Raw genomic sequence first — 21,903 nt, 5'->3', positions numbered from 1 at the left:
TGCACCTCCACATAGAGAGCGGGTCGGTGACTCGGTGAAAGTCGAGCCGCAGCGGACCATTGGCAGGGCTATGATGGATTTGGCAACGTAATTCACACTTCATGGGGAGCCCACTTATGGCTGAATTGAGTTTAATATTTTCGAGTTGGCAGCACGAATTCTGATGTGAATTGTGGCACTTCACAAAGACTACTGTTCCCATAAGACACTGATGCTATTCTGCAAGGCCACACCTGAGGCCAATAAAGATATGGTTGGTATTTAAACAGCAAGTTTCTGTGCCGCTTATTTAACTGCCACTCGCTGCCTGTGATCAAGGACAAAGGAGTTGTTTGAAACGCGTAAGGCTAATGCAAAGATACCGATGAAGTGTTGTGTGCGCTGCTGCCCTATATTTTGAAATTGCCGATGGTGAGTGCGTCCTGAAGTGTGGACACTTGTGAACCTTGAGATATATATATATATATATATATATATATATATATATATATATATATTCTTCACCAAATGCGCCCATGCGCTTTTCGGAAGGCTCTCCGCAGCATTCCCCAGCTTGCCAGGCTGTTTGTTAGCCCCAGGACATACCTTGCAGCACAACACCAAGCTAGTTTACTTGAAGTCCGACGCGTTTCGGGGCAACCATGCCCCTTCCTCATGGACGCACAAAGGAGCACTCATAGAGACCTTGCTCATGTTTCAAAATGCGTTTTTATTTTGAAACATCACCTCCCTCAGTGGGCGTGGTCGTGATCAAGCCGTCACCAGGCATCCTGGGACATGTAGTCTATGAGCAAAGTCCATTATTTTCCTTCAGTAGGTTGGGTGCCCCCATGTGCAAGTAAGTCAGTATTTTAAATCCTGTAGTAGGGGATTGCATCTGCATGCGTGCATTTATCCTTGGGAATCCGCGCTGATAAGTTAGACGCTCGTCGTCTCCCTCCAGCCATCTCAGCACGCAAAGATTGTGCGCCGTTGTAGAGTGGAGCACTTCCACGACCAGAGCTGGCCGCAAATTACAGTCTTCACCAAATGCGCTCATGCGCTTTTCGGAAGGCTCTCCTCAGCATTCCCCAGCTTGCCAGGCTGTTTATTAGCCCCAGGACACACCTTGCAGCACAACACCAAGCTAGTTTACTTAAAGTCCGACGCGTTTCGGGGCAACCACGCCCCTTCCTCATGGACGCACAAAGGAGCACTCATAGAGACCTTGCTCATGTTTCAAAATGCGTTTTTATTTTGAAACATCACCTCCCTCAGTGGGCGTGGTCGTGATCAAGCCGTCACCAGGCATCCTGGGACATGTAGTCTATGAGCAAAGTCCATTATTTTCCTTCAGTAGGTTGGGTGCCCCCATGTGCAAGTAAGTCAGTATTTTAAATCCTGTAGTAGGGGATTGCATCTGCATGCGTGCATTTATCCTTGGGAATCCGCGCTGATAAGTTAGACGCTCGTCGTCTCCCTCCAGCCATCTCAGCACGCAAAGATTGTGCGCCGTTGTAGAGTGGAGCACTTCCACGACCAGAGCTGGCCGCAAATTACAGTCTTCACCAAATGCGCTCATGCGCTTTTCGGAAGGCTCTCCGCAGCATTCCCCAGCTTGCCAGGCTGTTTGTTAGCCCCAGCACACACCTTGCAGCACAACACCAAGCTAGTTTACTTGAAGTCCGACGCGTTTCGGGGCAACCACGCCCCTTCCTCATGGACGCACAAAGGAGCACTCATAGAGACCTTGCTCATGTTTCAAAATGCGTTTTTATTTTGAAACATCACCTCCCTCAGTGGGCGTGGTCGTGATCAAGCCGTCACCAGGCATCCTGGGACATGTAGTCTATGAGCAAAGTCCATTATTTTCCTTCAGTAGGTTGGGTGCCCCCATGTGCAAGTAAGTCAGTATTTTAAATCCTGTAGTAGGGGATTGCATCTGCATGCGTGCATTTATCCTTGGGAATCCGCGCTGATAAGTTAGACGCTCGTCGTCTCCCTCCAGCCATCTCAGCACGCAAAGATTGTGCGCCGTTGTAGAGTGGAGCACTTCCACGACCAGAGCTGGCCGCAAATTACAGTCTTCACCAAATGCGCTCATGCGCTTTTCGGAAGGCTCTCCGCAGCATTCCCCAGCTTGCCAGGCTGTTTGTTAGCCCCAGGACACACCTTGCAGCACAACACCAAGCTAGTTTACTTGAAGTCCGACGCGTTTTGGGGCAACCACGCCCCTTCCTCATGGACGCACAAAGGAGCACTCATAGAGACCTTGCTCGTGTTTCAAAATGCGTTTTTATTTTGAAACATCACCTCCCTCAGTGGGCGTGGTCGTGATCAAGCCGTCACCAGGCATCCTGGGACATGTAGTTTATGAGCAAAGTCCATTATTTTCCTTCAGTAGGTTGGGTGCCCCCATTTGCAAGTAAGTCAGTATTTTAAATCCTGTAGTAGGGGATTGCATCTGCATGCGTGCATTTATCCTTGGGAATCCGCACTGATAAGTTAGACGCTCGTCGTCTCCCTCCAGCCATCTCAGCACGCAAAGATTGTGCGCCGTTGTAGAGTGGAGCACTTCCACGACCAGAGCTGGCCGCAAATTACAGTCTTCACCAAATGCGCTCATGCGCTTTTCGGAAGGCTCTCCGCAGCATTCCCCAGCTTGCCAGGCTGTTTATTAGCCCCAGGACACACCTTGCAGCACAACACCAAGCTAGTTTACTTGAAGTCCGACGCGTTTCGGGGCAACCACGCCCCTTCCTCATGGACGCACAAAGGAGCACTCATAGAGACCTTGCTCATGTTTCAAAATGCGTTTTTATTTTGAAACATCACCTCCCTCAGTGGGCGTGGTCGTGATCAAGCCGTCACCAGGCATCCTGGGACATGTAGTCTATGAGCAAAGTCCATTATTTTCCTTCAGTAGGTTGGGTGCCCCCATGTGCAAGTAAGTCAGTATTTTAAATCCTGTAGTAGGGGATTGCATCTGCATGCGTGCATTTATCCTTGGGAATCCGCGCTGATAAGTTAGACGCTCGTCGTCTCCCTCCAGCCATCTCAGCACGCAAAGATTGTGCGCCGTTGTAGAGTGGAGCACTTCCACGACCAGAGCTGGCTGCAAATTACAGTCTTCACCAAATGCGCTCATGCGCTTTTCGGAAGGCTCTCCGCAGCATTCCCCAGCTTGCCAGGCTGTTTGTTAGCCCCAGGACACACCTTGCAGCACAACACCAAGCTAGTTTACTTGAAGTCCGACGCATTTCGGGGCAACCACGCCCCTTCCTCATGGACGCACAAAGGAGCACTCATTGAGACCTTGCTCATGTTTCAAAATGTGTTTTTATTTTGAAACATCACCTCCCTCAGTGGGCGTGGTTGTGATCAAGCCGTCACCAGGCATCCTGGGACATGTAGTCTATGAGCAAAGTCCATTATTTTCCTTCAGTAGGTTGGGTGCCCCCATGTGCAAGTAAGTCAGTATTTTAAATCCTGTAGTAGGGGATTGCATCTGCATGCGTGCATTTATCCTTGGGAATCCGCGCTGATAAGTTAGACGCTCGTCGTCTCCCTCCAGCCATCTCAGCACGCAAAGATTGTGCGCCGTTGTAGAGTGGAGCACTTCCACGACCAGAGCTGGCCGCAAATTACAGTCTTCACCAAATGCGCTCATGCGCTTTTCGGAAGGCTCTCCGCAGCATTCCCCAGCTTGCCAGGCTGTTTGTTAGCCCCAGGACACACCTTGCAGCACAACACCAAGCTAGTTTACTTGAAGTCCGACGCGTTTTGGGGCAACCACGCCCCTTCCTCATGGACGCACAAAGGAGCACTCATAGAGACCTTGCTCGTGTTTCAAAATGCGTTTTTATTTTGAAACATCACCTCCCTCAGTGGGCGTGGTCGTGATCAAGCCGTCACCAGGCATCCTGGGACATGTAGTTTATGAGCAAAGTCCATTATTTTCCTTCAGTAGGTTGGGTGCCCCCATTTGCAAGTAAGTCAGTATTTTAAATCCTGTAGTAGGGGATTGCATCTGCATGCGTGCATTTATCCTTGGGAATCCGCACTGATAAGTTAGACGCTCGTCGTCTCCCTCCAGCCATCTCAGCACGCAAAGATTGTGCGCCGTTGTAGAGTGGAGCACTTCCACGACCAGAGCTGGCCGCAAATTACAGTCTTCACCAAATGCGCTCATGCGCTTTTCGGAAGGCTCTCCGCAGCATTCCCCAGCTTGCCAGGCTGTTTGTTAGCCCCAGGACACACCTTGCAGCACAACACCAAGCTAGTTTACTTGAAGTCCGACGCGTTTCGGGGCAACCACGCCCCTTCCTCATGGACGCACAAAGGAGCACTCATAGAGACCTTGCTCATGTTTCAAAATGCGTTTTTATTTTGAAACATCACCTCCCTCAGTGGGCGTGGTCGTGATCAAGCCGTCACCAGGCATCCTGGGACATGTAGTCTATGAGCAAAGTCCATTATTTTCCTTCAGTAGGTTGGGTGCCCCCATGTGCAAGTAAGTCAGTATTTTAAATCCTGTAGTAGGGGATTGCATCTGCATGCGTGCATTTATCCTTGGGAATCCGCGCTGATAAGTTAGACGCTCGTCGTCTCCCTCCAGCCATCTCAGCACGCAAAGATTGTGCGCCGTTGTAGAGTGGAGCACTTCCACGACCAGAGCTGGCTGCAAATTACAGTCTTCACCAAATGCGCTCATGCGCTTTTCGGAAGGCTCTCCGCAGCATTCCCCAGCTTGCCAGGCTGTTTGTTAGCCCCAGGACACACCTTGCAGCACAACACCAAGCTAGTTTACTTGAAGTCCGACGCATTTCGGGGCAACCACGCCCCTTCCTCATGGACGCACAAAGGAGCACTCATAGAGACCTTGCTCATGTTTCAAAATGTGTTTTTATTTTGAAACATCACCTCCCTCAGTGGGCGTGGTTGTGATCAAGCCGTCACCAGGCATCCTAGGACATGTAGTCTATGAGCAAAGTCCATTATTTTCCTTCAGTAGGTTGGGTGCCCCCATGTGCAAGTAAGTCAGTATTTTAAATCCTGTAGTAGGGGATTGCATCTGCATGCATGCATTTATCCTTGGGAATCCGCGCTGATAAGTTAGACGCTCGTCGTCTCCCTCCAGCCATCTCAGCACGCAAAGATTGTGCGCCGTTGTAGAGTGGAGCACTTCCACGACCAGAGCTGGCCGCAAATTACAGTCTTCACCAAATGCGCTCATGCGCTTTTCGGAAGGCTCTCCGCAGCATTCCCCAGCTTGCCAGGCTGTTTGTTAGCCCCAGGACACACCTTGCAGCACAACACCAAGCTAGTTTACTTGAAGTCCGACGCGTTTCGGGGCAACCACGCCCCTTCCTCATGGACGCACAAAGGAGCACTCATAGAGACCTTGCTCTTGTTTCAAAATGCGTTTTTATTTTGAAACATCACCTCCCTCAGTGGGGCGTGGTCGTGATCAAGCCGTCACCAGGCATCCTGGGACATGTAGTCTATGAGCAAAGTCCATTATTTTCCTTCAGTAGGTTGGGTGCCCCCATGTGCAAGTAAGTCAGTATTTTAAATCCTGTAGTAGGGGATTGCATCTGCATGCGTGCATTTATCCTTGGGAATCCGCGCTGATAAGTTAGACGCTAGTCGTCTCCCTCCAGCCATCTCAGCACTCAAAGATTGTGCGCCGTTGTAGAGTGGAGCACTTCCACGACCAGAGCTGGCCGCAAATTACAGTCTTCACCAAATGCGCTCATGCGCTTTTCGGAAGGCTCTCCGCAGCATTCCCCAGCTTGCCAGGCTGTTTGTTAGCCCCAGGACACACCTTGCAGCACAACACCAAGCTAGTTTACTTGAAGTCCGACGCGTTTCGGGGCAACCACGCCCCTTCCTCATGGACGCACAAAGGAGCACTCATAGAGACCTTGCTCATGTTTCAAAATGCGTTTTTATTTTGAAACATCACCTCCCTCAGTGGGCGTGGTCGTGATCAAGCCTTCACCAGGCATCCTGGGACATGTAGTTTATGAGCAAAGTCCATTATTTTCCTTCAGTAGGTTGGGTGCCCCCATGTGCAAGTAAGTCAGTATTTTAAATCCTGTAGTAGGGGATTGCATCTGCATGCGTGCATTTATCCTTGGGAATCCGCGCTGATAAGTTAGACGCTCGTCGTCTCCCTCCAGCCATCTCAGCACGCAAAGATTGTGCGTCGTTGTAGAGTGGAGCACTTTCACGACCAGAGCTGGCTGCAAATTACAGTCTTCACCAAATGCGCTCATGCGCTTTTCGGAAGGCTCTCCGCAGCATTCCCCAGCTTGCCAGGCTGTTTGTTAGCCCCAGGACACACCTTGCAGCACAACACCAAGCTAGTTTACTTGAAGTCCGACGCGTTTCGGGGCAACCACGCCCCTTCCTCATGGACGCACAATTTAAAATACTGACTTACTTGCACATGGGGGCAAAGTTATTCCCAATAGAATGTTGCGATTTCCCTATGGAAAACAATCCTAACTATATATACCTACTGGCTATCGCCAGTAGGTAATAAAATTTCTATGGCATAATGAAACCCCTCATTTTGTTCCTTTTCAAATTAAATGTATTAAGTGTTACCACTTTATTCCAATCAAGATGACTTCAGGTGTGCCATACTTTTGTCATAAGTAAGACTGTTAGCGTTCTAGTTGTTCTTTAGAACACTCTGGGGCATTCTGTCTTTGGGCTATAGTTGGGCTACATCTGGCTGATATTTGGGCTACATTTGGGCTCTTTTGTCTCTGGTGGCCATCTTGGGAGACTGCATATCAGAATTTTTTTAATGAAATATAAGAGGATTTGAGAAGTCACTCAAAATGTGCCCTAATTTTTCTTTCTTCAGCACTAATCATAATTTCTATGGCAAAATTAACCCCCTCATTTTGTTCCTTTGCAAATTAAATGTTTTAAGTGTTAACACTTTATTCCAATCAAGATGACTTCAGGTGTGCCATACTTTTGTCATAAGTAAGACTGTTAGCGCTCTAGTTGTTCTTTAGAACACTCTGGGACATTCTGTCATTGGGCTATAGTTGGGCTACATCTGGCTGATATTTGGGCTACATTTGTTTTTTTTGTCTCTGGTGGCCATCTTTGGGCTACATTGGTCTACATTGGGCTACATTGGGCTACATTACGGCTCTAACATATATATAGCCCAATGTAGCCCAATATATATTTTTTCAAAGTTAATTTTCGTAAAAACCACTGGAGCACATATCTTGAGACATAGCAAAGGCACATCGGGCTACCAGTCCCTACAATTTTGCCAAGTTTGGTGGAAAACCATTCAGCCGTTCGGGCTAAAAGTGAGTCCAACTGCCCTATGGAAATTAACATGGGGAAAACACGTTTTGGGACCCCCCTTTTATCTCGACCCCCGCTTGACGAATCTCCCCCAAACTTTCAGGGAAGGAGCAGAGCGCCGCGAGGCAAAGTTAAGTAAAATTTCAGGAAGATTCCTCAACCGGCGCCAAAGTTATTCCCAATAGAATGTTGCGATTTCCCTATGGAAAACAATCCTAATTATATATACCTACTGGCTATCGCCAGTAGGTAATATATATATATATATATATATATAAATATATATATATATATATATATATATATATCTTCACCAAACATCTTCCGATTCCAGGGCCCCCCGGCCCTACAGGGCGGCCTCTTAAAACAATGGGCACGGAGCAACCAACCGATCCACCAGTACGGCAAAGCCTGATTCCAGGATTCAAAGCGCTTTATTGAACAAATATGTAACTGGCAGCAGCCCTGCCAAGAACCACGCATCAGGCGTTAGTCTAACGCATTTCAGTGCAGTTGTCTTTATCACCGCACTGAAATGTAAAATCACCATTTATAGCACCTCCTCAGCTGTCAAGCTGAGCGCTGCTATAATGCATGACTGTACTCCAGTGTGGCAGAGCGCTGTGCACCCGAGATAACAGTGCACATCCTTCTCAAAATGAGGCTCAGCAGGTAAGGGATGGATGGAAAAATGTAGACAAAACCTGTACATTTTCCAGTGGCGGCTGGTGAGATTTGAAAGTGGTGAGGTGTAAAGGGTTGTCATGAGTGACGTGTGGTGAGCGAGCTTAGTTGCCGAGCTCTACTGTCATTAGGAGGTTCGGGGGATTCTCCCCCGAGAACATTTTGAAAAAAGAGTGGGCAAATGGAGCATTTTCAAGCAAATTTGAGAAAGCAAGAATGTTAATAAGGATGTTGTGAAAGTGTTGTTATGACAGCAATAAAGAGAATCCATATGATAATGATGTAGGTAGCTGCTCATTTAGAATATCTAAAGATTGACATCACCTTTCTCTAGGATATACTCTCAAATAAATTTGGCATACACTATGTTATTTTTTGTACCGCTTTTGGCCGCCATAAATGTGGCAGGGTATGCTCAGACGAGAGTCCCTTGCTCAGTTTGCCACTGGATGCAAGCAAGCCGGGCTGAAGACGGCTGGAATGCCAGAAACCGGTCTTCGGAAGCTTGTTTCCGGTCCAGGGAAGACATTGCTTGGCAGTTCGGGCTGGACTGTTCCCATGAGGCACAGGGTCAGACTGATTTGCATATAGCCATGTCTTAACTGGGGTGGCAGAGTGGGCTAAAGAACGGTGATGGATTAAACCCAGATCTTTTGACTGGGTGTGAGTGTTTGATTGATTCAGATGCTCCGTCCATCACCACCCTTTTTTGTACCGATGTTATTTTTAATAAGCAACAGCCTGCATCAATGCTAGTCATTGCTTTCACATACTAAAGTGTGACTTCACTCACCAGTCAATGTCATTATGTGCACAGACACATTGCACCACTGTAGGAAAAAGTAGCACTGGAATTAGGATCACAGGGGATGTCCTGTAGAGGCACCACCTTAAACACAATCAATGCACAGACCACTGGGGACTGCAACCGAAAGAACTGCTGTGGACACCACCAGCCCTGACATTACCTGGGAATTCCCCAGCTCTCAAGGCCGCACTGGGCACAAGTAGCACTTAGGTCACTGGGTACAACCAGTCGCTGTCTGCTGATACCATCAGCCCTTGTACACAGTGGACAACATTAGAGCAGAGACCACCATCAGACACCCACCTATAGAACAACTGTGCACAGTCCTAGCCCTGACATAACCTGTGAATCCCCCAAACTCCCAAGGGGCACAAGCAGCACTCAGATAACGATGGACAACCACCCACTGATAACACCAGCCCTTGTACCACCGTGGACACCATCAGTGCAGAGGCCACCAATGTCACTCACAAACACCAGCACTGACATCATTTGAGATGACAAACCTAAATCATCACTGTGGATACCACTGGCACAGATGTGGTCAGCTCTCAACAGCACTACGGTGATATCACTAGACCCAAGAACACTGGTGATGACTCTACCAAAATGACCCCACACCCCTTCAACTACCCTCCTTGCCCAGGCCATCAGCTGCTGTGGATGTAGGGTCCAGTGCTCCATCGTCCAAATGCAGCTGTGGGGAATAGGGCAGTGTGCAAATGGTAGCCCTGCATCCCCCTGGCGACTTAATTAAATGGTCTGCTGTACAGCAGAGTAGGTAGCATGCCACGAGTCACTCACTGCGCAGTGGAAAGGTGTGCACTGCAGCGCAATGGAGGGAGCAGTAAAGCTGTGAACAGTGAAGCAGTACATGAAAGGTGCCATCTATGGTGCAGTCTATAGTGGGGTGCTTCAGGGGAGGAAAGGGTCAGGCCAGGGGAAGAGTAGTGTGTAGTGGAGAAGTGTGTAGCACAGCAGCATGAAGTGGAACTGTGTGTAGCGAGATGCAGTAGTGTTTGATGGAGAGTGCAGCAGACCCTGTCACAATGAGCAAAAGTACCTCTGAACTTTTCACGTCGTAATTAGGTGAACACTTTCATTACTTTTCGATCACCGCCGAGCCGTTCCTTACCTAGCAGCCTGGCTTCAGATTCTTACTTCACTCCTCGGTCCACTCAACACCGTCCTCAAGTCAAAAGACAGCAACCCCTCGAGAAATGTGGGGTGCCAAACGTACAAGAAACCCTTTAATTACTCTTTACCTTCAGCTGTATCACAACGCATCTCCAGCAGCGCTAAAATTTATGAGCGGGGGTACGCTGCAAAAAAATGATAGGCCACCTCCAGACACCGCCACCTGGGACTCTGTCGCTACACAGCATGCGCACAAAACCCGATCCAGAGCGCGTGTGGAGAAATGCAAACAATGCCATCATTATCTACCAATTTATGCATTTCAGCGCTTTCACAAGGAAAATAATGCACTTCTCTGTTAAACGTAAACAGACATCGAGCACGTGGAAATAGCCAGAACTTTTGTCTACCTGACTACCTCACGTTTTGCACCAATTACAATTAGAGCACTCGATGCAGGAACACCTCTCCGGGTTCCTCCTGCGCAGGCAACCTCGTTTATTTACAATATTTACAATAACTGGCTTAAAGGCAAATTAAGAGGGACGCTGCTTGCAAAATTCACTCAAAGTTCGCTTAAAGGCAAGTCAAGTGTGGTGCTGCTTGCAAAATTTACTCAAAATTCGCTTTGTGCACATTTGCAATCTCACTCATCCCTTAGATTCAACGAAGTGTAAGCGGTTTTTGGAAACGTACAGAAATTCACACAATGGCACAAACAAACAGGAAAGTGTGGTACTGGGGCCGTCCTGACGGCAGGGTGTGCTCTGCTATTTATAAACGAGTGCGAGATCTCGCCTAATAATTTAAGTACAGCTCCCTTTCTTAACATTTTTAGTGGCCTTGAGATTCCTCTCCCCTGTCTCTGTCTTGTTCACCGCTCTGGGGTGCAGTGCCTGGCAGGTTATGGACTGAATGGTAAGTTTCCCCCTGCCAATACCACGGGCTGGAGCAGAAATTAGTGGATGTCACTATAAATAGAGGCTCGGCGGGTGTCCCCAGAATGCAACCTTTGCACAAAGATTTTTAAAGCTTCCAGCGTTTTTGACACAAAGCAATCTATAAAGCTGCCAAGTTCACATTTTCAGCTATTACCAGGGAAATAATTCTCCTCCACTTCGTTAGGTGGGTTTCACCAGACGCGGCCGGCATTACGGGCGGGTGGGGTGGAAATGGGGTCGTCGTGCCGCGGAGGGGATGGGGGGAGGCCGGAGGGGTTCAAGGGAAAAAAAATATATAAAATAAAAGTTAAACTTACTGTCACGCTTTTGGTTGTTCCGAGACTCCAGACTCCCGCCGTCCTGCATTTTGAATTCCTGCAGTGACTGTGCTCGTCATCAGGAAGGCTGCATGCAGCCTCCCTCCCCTCCACCCCAGCGTTTTCATTGGTGAGAGCGCGCCCCACCTGGGTCATTTTCTCTGTGTATAGAGAACAGGGAGAGTGGGCGATGTTGCTCGAGGGCAGGGGGGAGTGGCTTGTCCACTGTTGTTCATACTGACTGTTTGGGCGGCCTCAGGCTGGCCAAACAGTCCGTATGAACAACAGTGGGCAAGCCATCCCCCCTGCCCTCGAGCAGGACCGCCCACCCCCAACCAGACATTTCTGCTGTCTCGCAGTACGAGAAGGCAGAAACAAATAGTAGTTATTACCATTTATGTTTCTGCCTTCTCGCACTGCGAGAAAGCAGGGGGGCGGCGCCCAAACGCTCCTATAGAGGAGCCGCCACTGCCCTTGATACAAAAAGTAGAACAACACTAGAAAGGGATCAAACTATTTTTGGAGATTTAGGGCCAGATTTATTTCTTGCCAGAGAGCCCATTGTTCCAGCACGCCGAAGGAGTAAATTTCTCCAAACTGGCAATCATTTATAAAGCATTGCCAGGAACCACAGTCATGGTGGTTCCTGTCAATGTATTTTGCGGTTTGGTACAGGACTCCATCAATAAGACCGAGCAGGGTACAAACAGTTTTATTTTTGTATTTAAAAAGAAATAATACAGAAACTGGATTTTTCTTTTTTATAAAAAATACAATGCTTCACTCACCTTGCAAGTCCTCTCCCATGGCGAGGGGATCATTATGCACTTTTCACTATACCTTAACACCAGGTTTTTCTTTGCGTGGAAAGGGAGTGAAAACTGACCTCTAATACTGCCTTTCTAAATCAGATGGGCAGAATTATATGTTTTTCTGCAGTGGCCTTTACTCCACAGGGCAGTCGGAGGGCTTTAATCACTGCATAGATGGAGTAGTCTCCACCGTGATTAAACCTATAGTCGCCCCGCATCTACATCAAACGGGCGAACCATTATCTTGGTGATAAGTGTACTCCTTTGCCATTGTGATGGAGTATGCTTACCACCAAGATATAAATCGGGCCCTTAATTCTGTGACAAATCTATTCGAAGCAGGGTAAAACAATATGCAGGTTTAAGCATTTGTACCATGTGAAAGTGAAGTGAACTCCACCTATCGCATTGGTTTTCTGTCTAGTCTTTTTTTAAAGGCATGTTTAACCAGTTAGGAAAAATAAAAATCCCTGCAGTGAAGTTCCATGCTTTTCTCAAGTTCCTGATAATGTCAAGTATCCTCAGTGAAAGATTTTGGGGTAGGAGAATAACCCACTATAATCCGTCTCATGTATGGAAACCTTTTGCAAGGAAATGCATTGTTACAAGTGCAGAGTTAGCGAGCTGTGCATGATGGACGTGGCAAACACAATAGGGCCAAGCATTTTTTTCTTTACCTCACTCCATCTGCCAAATAGTTCCAATACTTGTACATCGTATCAGAGTAGTACATCATCATGGGATGCAGGGACCTTTGGGTGGACTTTGTCAGGTACATGGAAGAAAGGTCTGTATTCTTGTAAAGTACTAAAATGAGAGAATGAAAATAAATTAGCAAAGGAAATGCACAGCATTTATTGCTACGTTATGATAAACAAAATAGGAAGTGGTATGTCAAACTATGGTGTTGAGCTGCGGTGATATCGAGAGAAATAAAGATTAATATATGCCAATGGTATAAAGCAACCTCACTGATCAGAATTGATTTGCGGCACTGGTACAGACATTTTTGATTATTTAGCTTTCATTGTAAACAAACTATTTTTTCCCGTTAAATCACAATACATCTTAATGTACGTTTTTGAAAAAACGTGTAAACTGACTACGCCAAACCAAAAGCACACCTCTGTCTAAGTTATGGTTTCATGCTCAGTTTGGTGTAATTCAGGGGTTTTGCTTTATAGACTACGGGTGAATAACTTACACATAATTATTATCTAAATTATTTGACAAACAAAGGCAAATTCTATGGCAGTTTGCAATACATTACGAGGTAGTATTATGCTGACCCATTTCAGCTATAGACATTTCTTGTTGAAATCTATTATGTGGCAAATTAGGTGGCAAGTGTTGTAAGTCTATAATAATGTAGTGAACGCCAGAGCCACAGTATCACATATTTCACTGATCCTGAATATTGTTCATAATTTTTTACCAACCTACTCATGAAAGTTGTACTAAAACTAAATATTTTAATTTCTATCATTGACCATTTTTACCTGTAATATGAACACCTTCAATAATCTCTTTACTTTACAAACAGATCATGTTTGGCCATGCTCTGTGCCTGTACCAGAGCAAGGGGGCAGCCTCTGCTGCATTGTGCCTTTGGCCAAGTATATAAGAGGTTGGAAACAAAACCATGTGGCCATTTAATCTCAGGTGGTCAACCCCCACTCTGCACAGCCTCCACATTTCTTTCAGTGTTTTATTTTTGTTTTGTATTTTTTGGTATTTGTTAGACCTGGCAGCTTTGGCGTGGTTTGCCCTGTCTTTTTGCCCCTACCTCCTGTATTTTTGACGCTGTGCTGGATTTTGTTTTTGCTGGTTTAGATGCTTTGGGCACTTTGCCACTGCTGAACAGTGTCAAAGTGCAAGTGCTCCCTTTGTAAATTGTGATTGTAATTGGTTATCCATGATTGGCATATTTGTCTCACCAAAATGTCCTTAGTAAAGTGCACTGAGTGTGCCAGGGCTGGTGATACAAATGCTACTAGTGGGCCTGCAGCACTGATTGTGCCACCCACATGAGTAGCACTAAAATGGTGTCTCAGGCCTGCCACCACAGTGCCTGTGTGCAGTCTGTGAACTGCCATGTCCTCCTGGTCAGTGTCCCACTGACCAGGCCTAACCCTTTCCTTCCTGTACACATTGGTCATCCCTATGGAAGGCCCAAGGTACCCCCCTGAGCAGGGTGCAGTGTATGTGAAAGGTAGAGCATGTACTAGTGCAGGTGACATGCTCTGGTAGTGAATTACAACCATTTTCGTTTTTCACTGTGGTTAGGCTATCTTGCCCATAGGCTATCATGTGGAATGCCGGCTAGAGTGGCTACCTGCATATCTTCCCATAGGAGCAAGATAGGAAATAAAAGTCTAGTAACCCTGAACTCAGAATTTAATAACACATCTTTTAGGAAATGTGTTTTTTAAATCCTGTGTTTGAGAACAGCACTTTTAGAAAGTTGCTGTTCTCTTGTCTGACCTTTCTGTGTGCCTTGGCCTGTTTGTGAATTGCCTGTCTGGTTTGTGAGTGGCAGGGGCTGGGTGGCTCCCAGAGGCTGAGTGGGCCATCCCTGGGCTGAATAGCTCCATCTGCATATAGAGTGGTGGGAGGGGGTTGCACCTGGGCCTGAATAGGGCTGTGCCTGCCTTCCGCAATGCTGGCTCCACCTCCTGCTGGGCGGCTGACGACCCTGCCCATCTCTCTGAAAAGAAAGGAGAGGCCAGGAAAGCAAAGTGCTCAAGGAACATCCAGAACTGGTACAGACCGTGCTCAGAGCCCTCCTGCACAAAGGGAACAAAGATTTTAGGGGTATAAGAACAGGACCCCAGACTACTGAAAATTAGATCATCCTACGAATCAAGAAAGAACCTCTGCCAAGGAGAAAGCTGGAAGACTGAAGAAGGAAGACTGTCCTGCTGTTGCTTTGCTGGACTGACCTGCAGTTGTTTTGCTGCCAAGGAGAGGGGAAGGACTTTGTGCTGTGTCCCCTTGCTTGAAGGAATCTCCAAGGGCCTGATGAAGTGCTGGCTCCCTGTTAAGTCTCAGGAACAAAAGGACTTCACTCCCAGCCTCCCTGAACTCTGCTGAGAGAGTTCTGTCCTTCCTAGAGTGCTTGGGCCAGTTGTGGTGCCTCGGGAAGTTGTACCTGTGTTGGGAAGCTGGAAACCAAGATTTTAAAGACTGTCTGCAAGTTATGATGCATCGCTCGCTTGGGGAGCGCATCCCCGTCATTGCAAGGAAATTCCCGCCGCTACGAAGGCCGAGATCGTCGCAGCGCCTGTTGCCGCTACCAGAGTCGTCGCATCCTTCGTTTGCGGATGCACCAGTCCAGTGAGGGAAGATTACAATCGCTGCGAGTATCGTCGTAGAGCCTGTCGTCACTGGGTAAGATCGTCGAACCGCTTGCTTGCGGACCGCATCACATAGTTGCGAGAGTTGTCGCAGAGCCATCGCATCGAGGGGCTGCGAGAGAAGATCGCCGCTGAGCCGCGCTTCGACACTGCACCGGAGATCGTCGCCGCCCCAAAGATCGTCGCATCCTACCTTTTGCGAGCCGCTTCCACCAAAACCTGTGCACCGGAATCCACACAAGGTATCGCATCCCTTCCCATACAGACCGGAGTCACCGCAACACACCTGCTGCGTCCAGGGGGGTTGTAGCATCGCCACCCTGCGGTCTCATGAGTGACGCATTGCTTGCTTTTCAACGCTACAGCTTTCACTTGTAACTTTTGTCACATCTAAATGTACTGTGGCAAAAACTTGACGCAACTGTGGATTATTTTAACCCAACCTTAGAACTCTTTGGAAACCATAGTCTTGAACTGTGTATGTTGTATTTTTGTCGTTTTGGTCTTGTGTAGTTTAGATTAAATACCTTTATTTTTCTAAACTGTTGTGGAGTCAATTTGTGATGTTTTCACTGTGTTACTGTGAGTGTTGGTACAAATACTTAGCACATTGCCATTGATAAGCCTGGCTCTTTGTGCCAAGCTACCTAGGGGGTGAGCAGGGGTTATCTAAAGAGTGGTTCCTCCTTACCCTGACAAGAAGCAAGGGTCCCTATTTGGACAGTGGTACGCACCTCTGCCAACTAGAGACCACCCTTTCTAACAGTATTTGTCCTATTTTTACTATTATTGTGGCAAACAGCCACTTATACCGCTTTTTCACGGAAGGTATTTTTTATAATCTTCCTACAGATTTTCTTTTCCAATGTTTTGGTTTTGCTCCCTGAACCATACATTGCTTTTGCTCTTAGAACCACACATTGATCTTCTACTCCATGTTGTGTAGTGTAAAGAATTAGAATTGCAGATTATTTTCCTTCTCTCCCATGCTTCAGCACCTCCAGAGGAACTCTTAGAAGAAGCTTGCCACCCTCTACTTCAGCAGTTAGTCTCTCCTGCTGGCACCTTAAGTACTCACTATTGTGCTTTGACTTGAAGTGTCTAAGGGCCCTCTTTATCAAGGGGTTGCATTGCATTTGCACCACACAACATGGTGTATTCCCGATGCAATAAAAAAGGAAATTTATAAGGCCAAATTTTGCTTGCCCATGAGTGGCTTGATAAATCAGGAGTAACGCATGCAGCACAAATCGTGTTTTACTTTTTTCTGTCCAAGGGAGGCATTCCATGGGTGTTGTGAGGGTGTTCCCACTCAACAACTATGGATTTTCATGCATTGCCAGATTCACCATTACTAGTAGACTTGGGAATACGCTAAAATATTATGCCGTCCCAGGGGAGGCATAACAAGGAGAAATATCCTTTATTTCTCCACGTTGCTTCCTCTTTCTATGTGTGCTGCATTCTTCAGCACACATAGATAGAGTAACATGCCTCAGGGGATTAATTTCTTCCTGCACAGGTACCCCTTCCTGCACAAAAGCAATACTGCATGCAACGCAGACACCCTTACACCATGGTGCAAAAGTGCCTGCATTGGCGTTAGGCAGCCAATTTTGTGCCAACGCTGACAAAAAGCAGAAGGCTCCAAACTGTGATAAAACACGGCACATTCCTTCCCTTTCCCTGTGATGCAGCACAGCAGGGTGACGTGCTGCATTACCATTTGTTAAATATGGCCCTATATGTCTAAACTCGAAATCTGGCCCACTACTATTGCTAAAACATTAGGCCACTCCTATAACACCACGGTACTTACACATTGGAACAACTTAGAGAGAAGAAAAAGCTATCCCAGCTGGCCAATTCCTAACATAGACAACACTCACCAGGACCATGCACACAGTGGAACAACAACAAGAAAGAACCTTAATCCCATGAGATACTTCACACTAGGGGGTCTTTTACGATGGCGGGCACCGTAACGGTATGTTACCATTGGAGGGTGGCCATGCACCTTCCTCATGGAACCATAGATGGCCCTTGGGACTGCCTCTTCCCAGGGATAGCTCCTGCAATCTCCAAAGGTGTGTCCGCCAAGTGATAGCAAATTCTGCTCCGCTTTGAGCAAGCAAGAGCATGTAAAATGCTCTCGCTTCCACGCAGCATAGCTCAATTGCATTTGGACAGAGGAAGCTGCATGTTCAGCAACTCCTTCTGTCCAAAAGCATTGCCGACTCCTGCCGGATGCAGTGAGCTGGCAGGGATTGGAGGGGCTTTTAGGCTTACCCCTGTGGTCCGCAACAAAAATGACTGAGTGCCCTGGGTGGAACCAGGGCACCTAGTATTGTTGTTAGTCCCCGGTCCAGTAGGGGGGCTGCCTGGCCCCCTCCCTTGTTTTAGAAAAAAACATTTAAAAAAATAAAGGGCAGGCACCGGGGGAGAGAACACTTTAAAAAAAAAAGAAGAAATGCAGTGCCCTGTGGAATGGGGTCCTCGGGCCGTAATCAGCATGGGAATGGTGGTCCACACAGCTCCCCTCTCCATTCTAAAAATTTCTGGCCCTGGGGGATGCAGTCCCCAGGGCCAAATATGGCCCAGGGAAGGGAGGGCCATATGGCCCCCTTCCTTTATAATCAAAAGAAATGCTATATACACGACATCAGAGGCCTCGCCCCCTTTCTGCACCACTCTGCAATCGCACCTCCTGGTGCTTTTCTGGTTGGGGGATGAAGTCCCCTTGGCTGCTGAGCATCCTTAGGGGCCAAAAAGACCTCCTGTTACCTCCAGTAAGTCCCACACAGCAGGAATGCTGAGGTGGTTGGTGGCCATGCCCCCTTTCTCCACCTCTCAGCAAATGCGCCTCTTGGTGCACTGCTGGTGGGGTATCAAGACTAAAGTAGACTTCTTCGCCAACCATTTGTATGCCAGGAGGTGTGTTTGCAGAGTGGTGCAGAAAGAGGGCGTGGCCTTCAACAACCTCTTAGCAATCCAGCTGTGTGGGACATACTGGAAGTAACAGGAGGGTTAGATGGCCACCAAGGACGCTCAGGAGCAAAGTGGACTTGATCCCCCAACTAGTAGAGCATCAGGAGGATCGTTTCAGAGTGGTGGAAAAAGGGAACATGGCCTTCAAAGCCCTTTCCACAATCCCACAGTGTGAGACTTAATGGAGGTAACAGGAGGGGTAGCTGGTCCCCAAGGACCCTCTGGAGCCAAAGGGACTTCATCCCCTAGCCAGCAGTGCACCAGGAGATGCATTTGCAGAGTGGTGGTGAAAGGGGGCGAGGCCTCCAAAGAGGTCTCAGCAACCTGCTGTGTGGACCTTACTGGAGGTAAAAGGAGGGCTTGTTGGTCCAAGAACCCTCTGGAGCCAAGAGGACTGCATCCCTCAACTGTCAGTGCATCAGGAGGCTCATTTGCAGAGTGGTAACGAAATAGGGCCTGGCCTTTGAAGACCTCTAAGGAACTGTGCTGTGAGGCACACTACCCTTCCTGTTTCCTTCCGTAAGTGCAAGGTTGCCTACACTGGCTCTAGGCATATTTTTAAGCACTGGCGCCATGGAAATTGCAGGGGTGTGCCACATTCTTGTAAATACAGTGCATCCCTGCATTTTTTAAATGGTACGGTGCAGCTATATTATTGCAGCACTACGCAGTGCCATTTTATTGCAAGCACGTCTGAGCTCCAAGAACTCAGCACAAGATAAGTGGGTTTCTTGCAGCAGTGCAATATGCACCCATTTTGTTTTCAGGGATTGAAGGTCTTTCTTCCCATATATGAAATGCAACACGCTGTTAGCATCTAATGTGGGGACCATGAGGAGTGTATGCATTGTGCTATTGGTGTCAACAGGGGGGGAGCAGGGTCAAATATGCTGTTGTCTGCGGTCCTCGCATGGATGCGTCCCGTTTGGACCTTTTGAAATTTCTTATTGCCGCCAAAGTATTGGGCGCCCAGTTGGCTGTGAATCTGAAACCACGGTTCCAATTTCCCAGAAGTTTTCCAAATGCCGTGTGTCTTTCACTCGCTATATTTATTGCCTCAAGTCTCTACTAATGACCATAAATCTATAATTGGTCACATTGTTTTTAACAGATACAAGACGCTCAAGCAAAGTATCAGTCCTGAAGATAACCGCATAATTAACTAGCGGTCGAAACGTCGTCGACGCTTCTTTGTGGCCTAAATTACACCAAGGACACTATATTTACGTTTATGTTGTTCCTTCACTTAAATATGTAATGGTTTTGTTGCCACATGTCTGGTTTTTTGTTTCACATTGTTTTTATGTTTGCCAGCTTTTTTCTGTCTTGAGCTTAACCTTGTCTTTTTAAACAAAAAGTTGATATACAAAAAATATTAAATATTGTTGTTTTTGAAATTCACAGTATTGTTTATAAGGCTTCTTCATTCACTTTCCAAGAATACTTTTTCAGTTCACTTTTGTAGATGTGTTGCTTCCCTGAACCTATTGTTTGATGTATTAGTTGACTGTCCCGGGTACGGGGTTTTGGACAGCCCCTGTGGTTGTTAATAATGTTGGGTGTAGAAGCAGAAAGATACACAGGACATGAAGAGCGGGGGAAAGGAGAACCCTGGGTACACAATGATGCAATCTCTCCTAGTGCTATTCCCCTATAATGCGGGTATTCTGTCCAGCATCCCCAGGCATCTCAGCGGCTGCCACCAGGATGGGATGGGTTGCACATAGTCAAAGTCTCAGAACTGTTTTAGGTGAGCAACTGGGATACTCCCTACAACATATAAAAACTGAGCATCACATTGAGGTAACACAAAAGGAAAAGGTCTATGTTAGAACTGGGGTTTCTGGTAGGCAGAGGTATGCACCCTGTCCAAGCAGGACCCACCACTCTAGTCAGGGAAAGCTAGATACATACTATGAGAAAATCTATCCTCACCCTCTGGTAACTTGGCACAGAGCAGTCAGGCTTATCTAAAGAGGAAATGTGTAAAGTATTGGTGCAGCACACACACACACAGTAACACAATGAAAAAAACACATAAATACTCCAAACAGGGCTAGAAAAGTCGATTATACTTTTGTGAGTAAAACAATATAAAAATGGCATAAATCCAATAAGAAGAACAAGAGTTGTGGATTTTTAAAGAATGAATCAAGATATAGTAATTAGAGTTTCAAAGTGCCAACTGGGGACATCTGGTCACACTAGACCAGGGTAAAGCCAAAGTTCAGTTAGACTACGACAGAGGGCAGGCTGGCTACAGGACCAATGTGAGTCCCACTGACAAAGTACCTTGAATAGAGGAAGCTTTGAAATAAAAGGCTCTGTGCGAGGAGCAGATGTGATGATGCATAGGCGATTTCATGTATTGAGGCGATACATCGGTTCTGATTCGTGCTGTCGATGAAGGCTTCATCAATGAAACCCTGCACGATGCAGGTGATGCGTACTTGTCGAGCTGCGCAGTCCGTCATTGTCAAGCTGTGCAGTACATCGAAGTAATGTCATCAGTCAGCGTCAAAGAGCAATAGGTCGGTTCCGATCGGCACAAAGTTGTGGATGCGTTGGTTTTGATGGATCACCACAGCAGAACTCACCTTTCAAGGGATCAGGACTAAATTGGCACCACTTTGCAGAGAATGTCTCACAGATGGCAGAGTTCGGGTGCTGCAGGGTTGAAGGAATCTTTGGTGGTCTGGAGAACAAGGGGCAAGACATCAAACACTTGAAGTCACTCTGGATTCAAGTGAGATGGGTCAAGTCCTTGGCCTCAGCAGGATGGATATCAGAAGGTGGCAGCACAGCAGGGCAGCAAAGCAAACCAGAAATGCAGTTCTTCCAGAGCAACAGTCAAGCAGGGTGGTAATCCTTGTAGCACAGCTGTTCTACTCTTGGCTAAGTACATCATAGCCCCAGTAGTGTACTGTCTTGGTAGGGTCAGAGGTTCAGTAGTTATACTCAGTTGTGCCTTTGAAATGGGGGCAGCTTTAAAGCAGGCCCTTGAATTGCACAAACCCACCTTTCTTTTTAGTCCTGGCTCCAGACTAGCTATGGGATGTAATTAGCTCTCTCTGTGGGAAACAGGCTGTTACCTATAGAAGTGTGTCATCCCCTCCCTCCCTTCCTGCCCAGGAATAGCCATCAGAATACAGATAAATGTAGAATGGTACTCAGACACACCTAACCTTCCTGTGTTTGTAGCTGTCTAGAGGGAATGCACAAAGTGTAGCTATCACCTACCGCAGATGTGTATTGGAGACAGGCTGCATGGTACACAGAGCACTAGGGCAGAGCAATGTCCATTTTCTAAAAGTGGCATTTCGAAAATAGCAATGATAAAACGATAATTACCAGTAAAGAGGTTTTATCATTATCATTATACCATTGTTAAAGAAACCCTCTTTAGATCCAATGCTCTCAGAAAACCTGAGACCTGGATCGCTGCTCCCTTATTTTGCAACAATTGCGAAGAAACATCTGAATATTCAACTGACTATGTTTTTGGAAGAAAAACAGGTTCCCTGCGTAATCCAGTCT

At 47.1% G+C, this 21,903-nt stretch overlaps 1 protein-coding gene across 1 annotated transcript in view; it reads right to left on the bottom strand.

Moving 5' to 3' along the window:
- Positions 1 to 21,903, bottom strand: part of LOC144771761 (acetylserotonin O-methyltransferase-like) — a 323,217-nt gene that overhangs the window by 203,912 nt on the left and 97,402 nt on the right. Inside the window, exon 3 of the mRNA XM_078656056.1 lies at positions 12,700 to 12,829. Within this exon, the coding sequence (XP_078512182.1) occupies positions 12,700 to 12,829 (130 nt within the window). The remainder of the gene's footprint in view (positions 1 to 12,699; positions 12,830 to 21,903) is intronic.

Source organism: Lissotriton helveticus, chromosome 8 (genome assembly GCF_964261635.1).
Source record: "Lissotriton helveticus chromosome 8, aLisHel1.1, whole genome shotgun sequence".
Lineage (NCBI taxonomy): Eukaryota > Metazoa > Chordata > Amphibia > Caudata > Salamandridae > Lissotriton > Lissotriton helveticus.
This window is presented reverse-complemented; position numbering and strand designations above follow the sequence as displayed.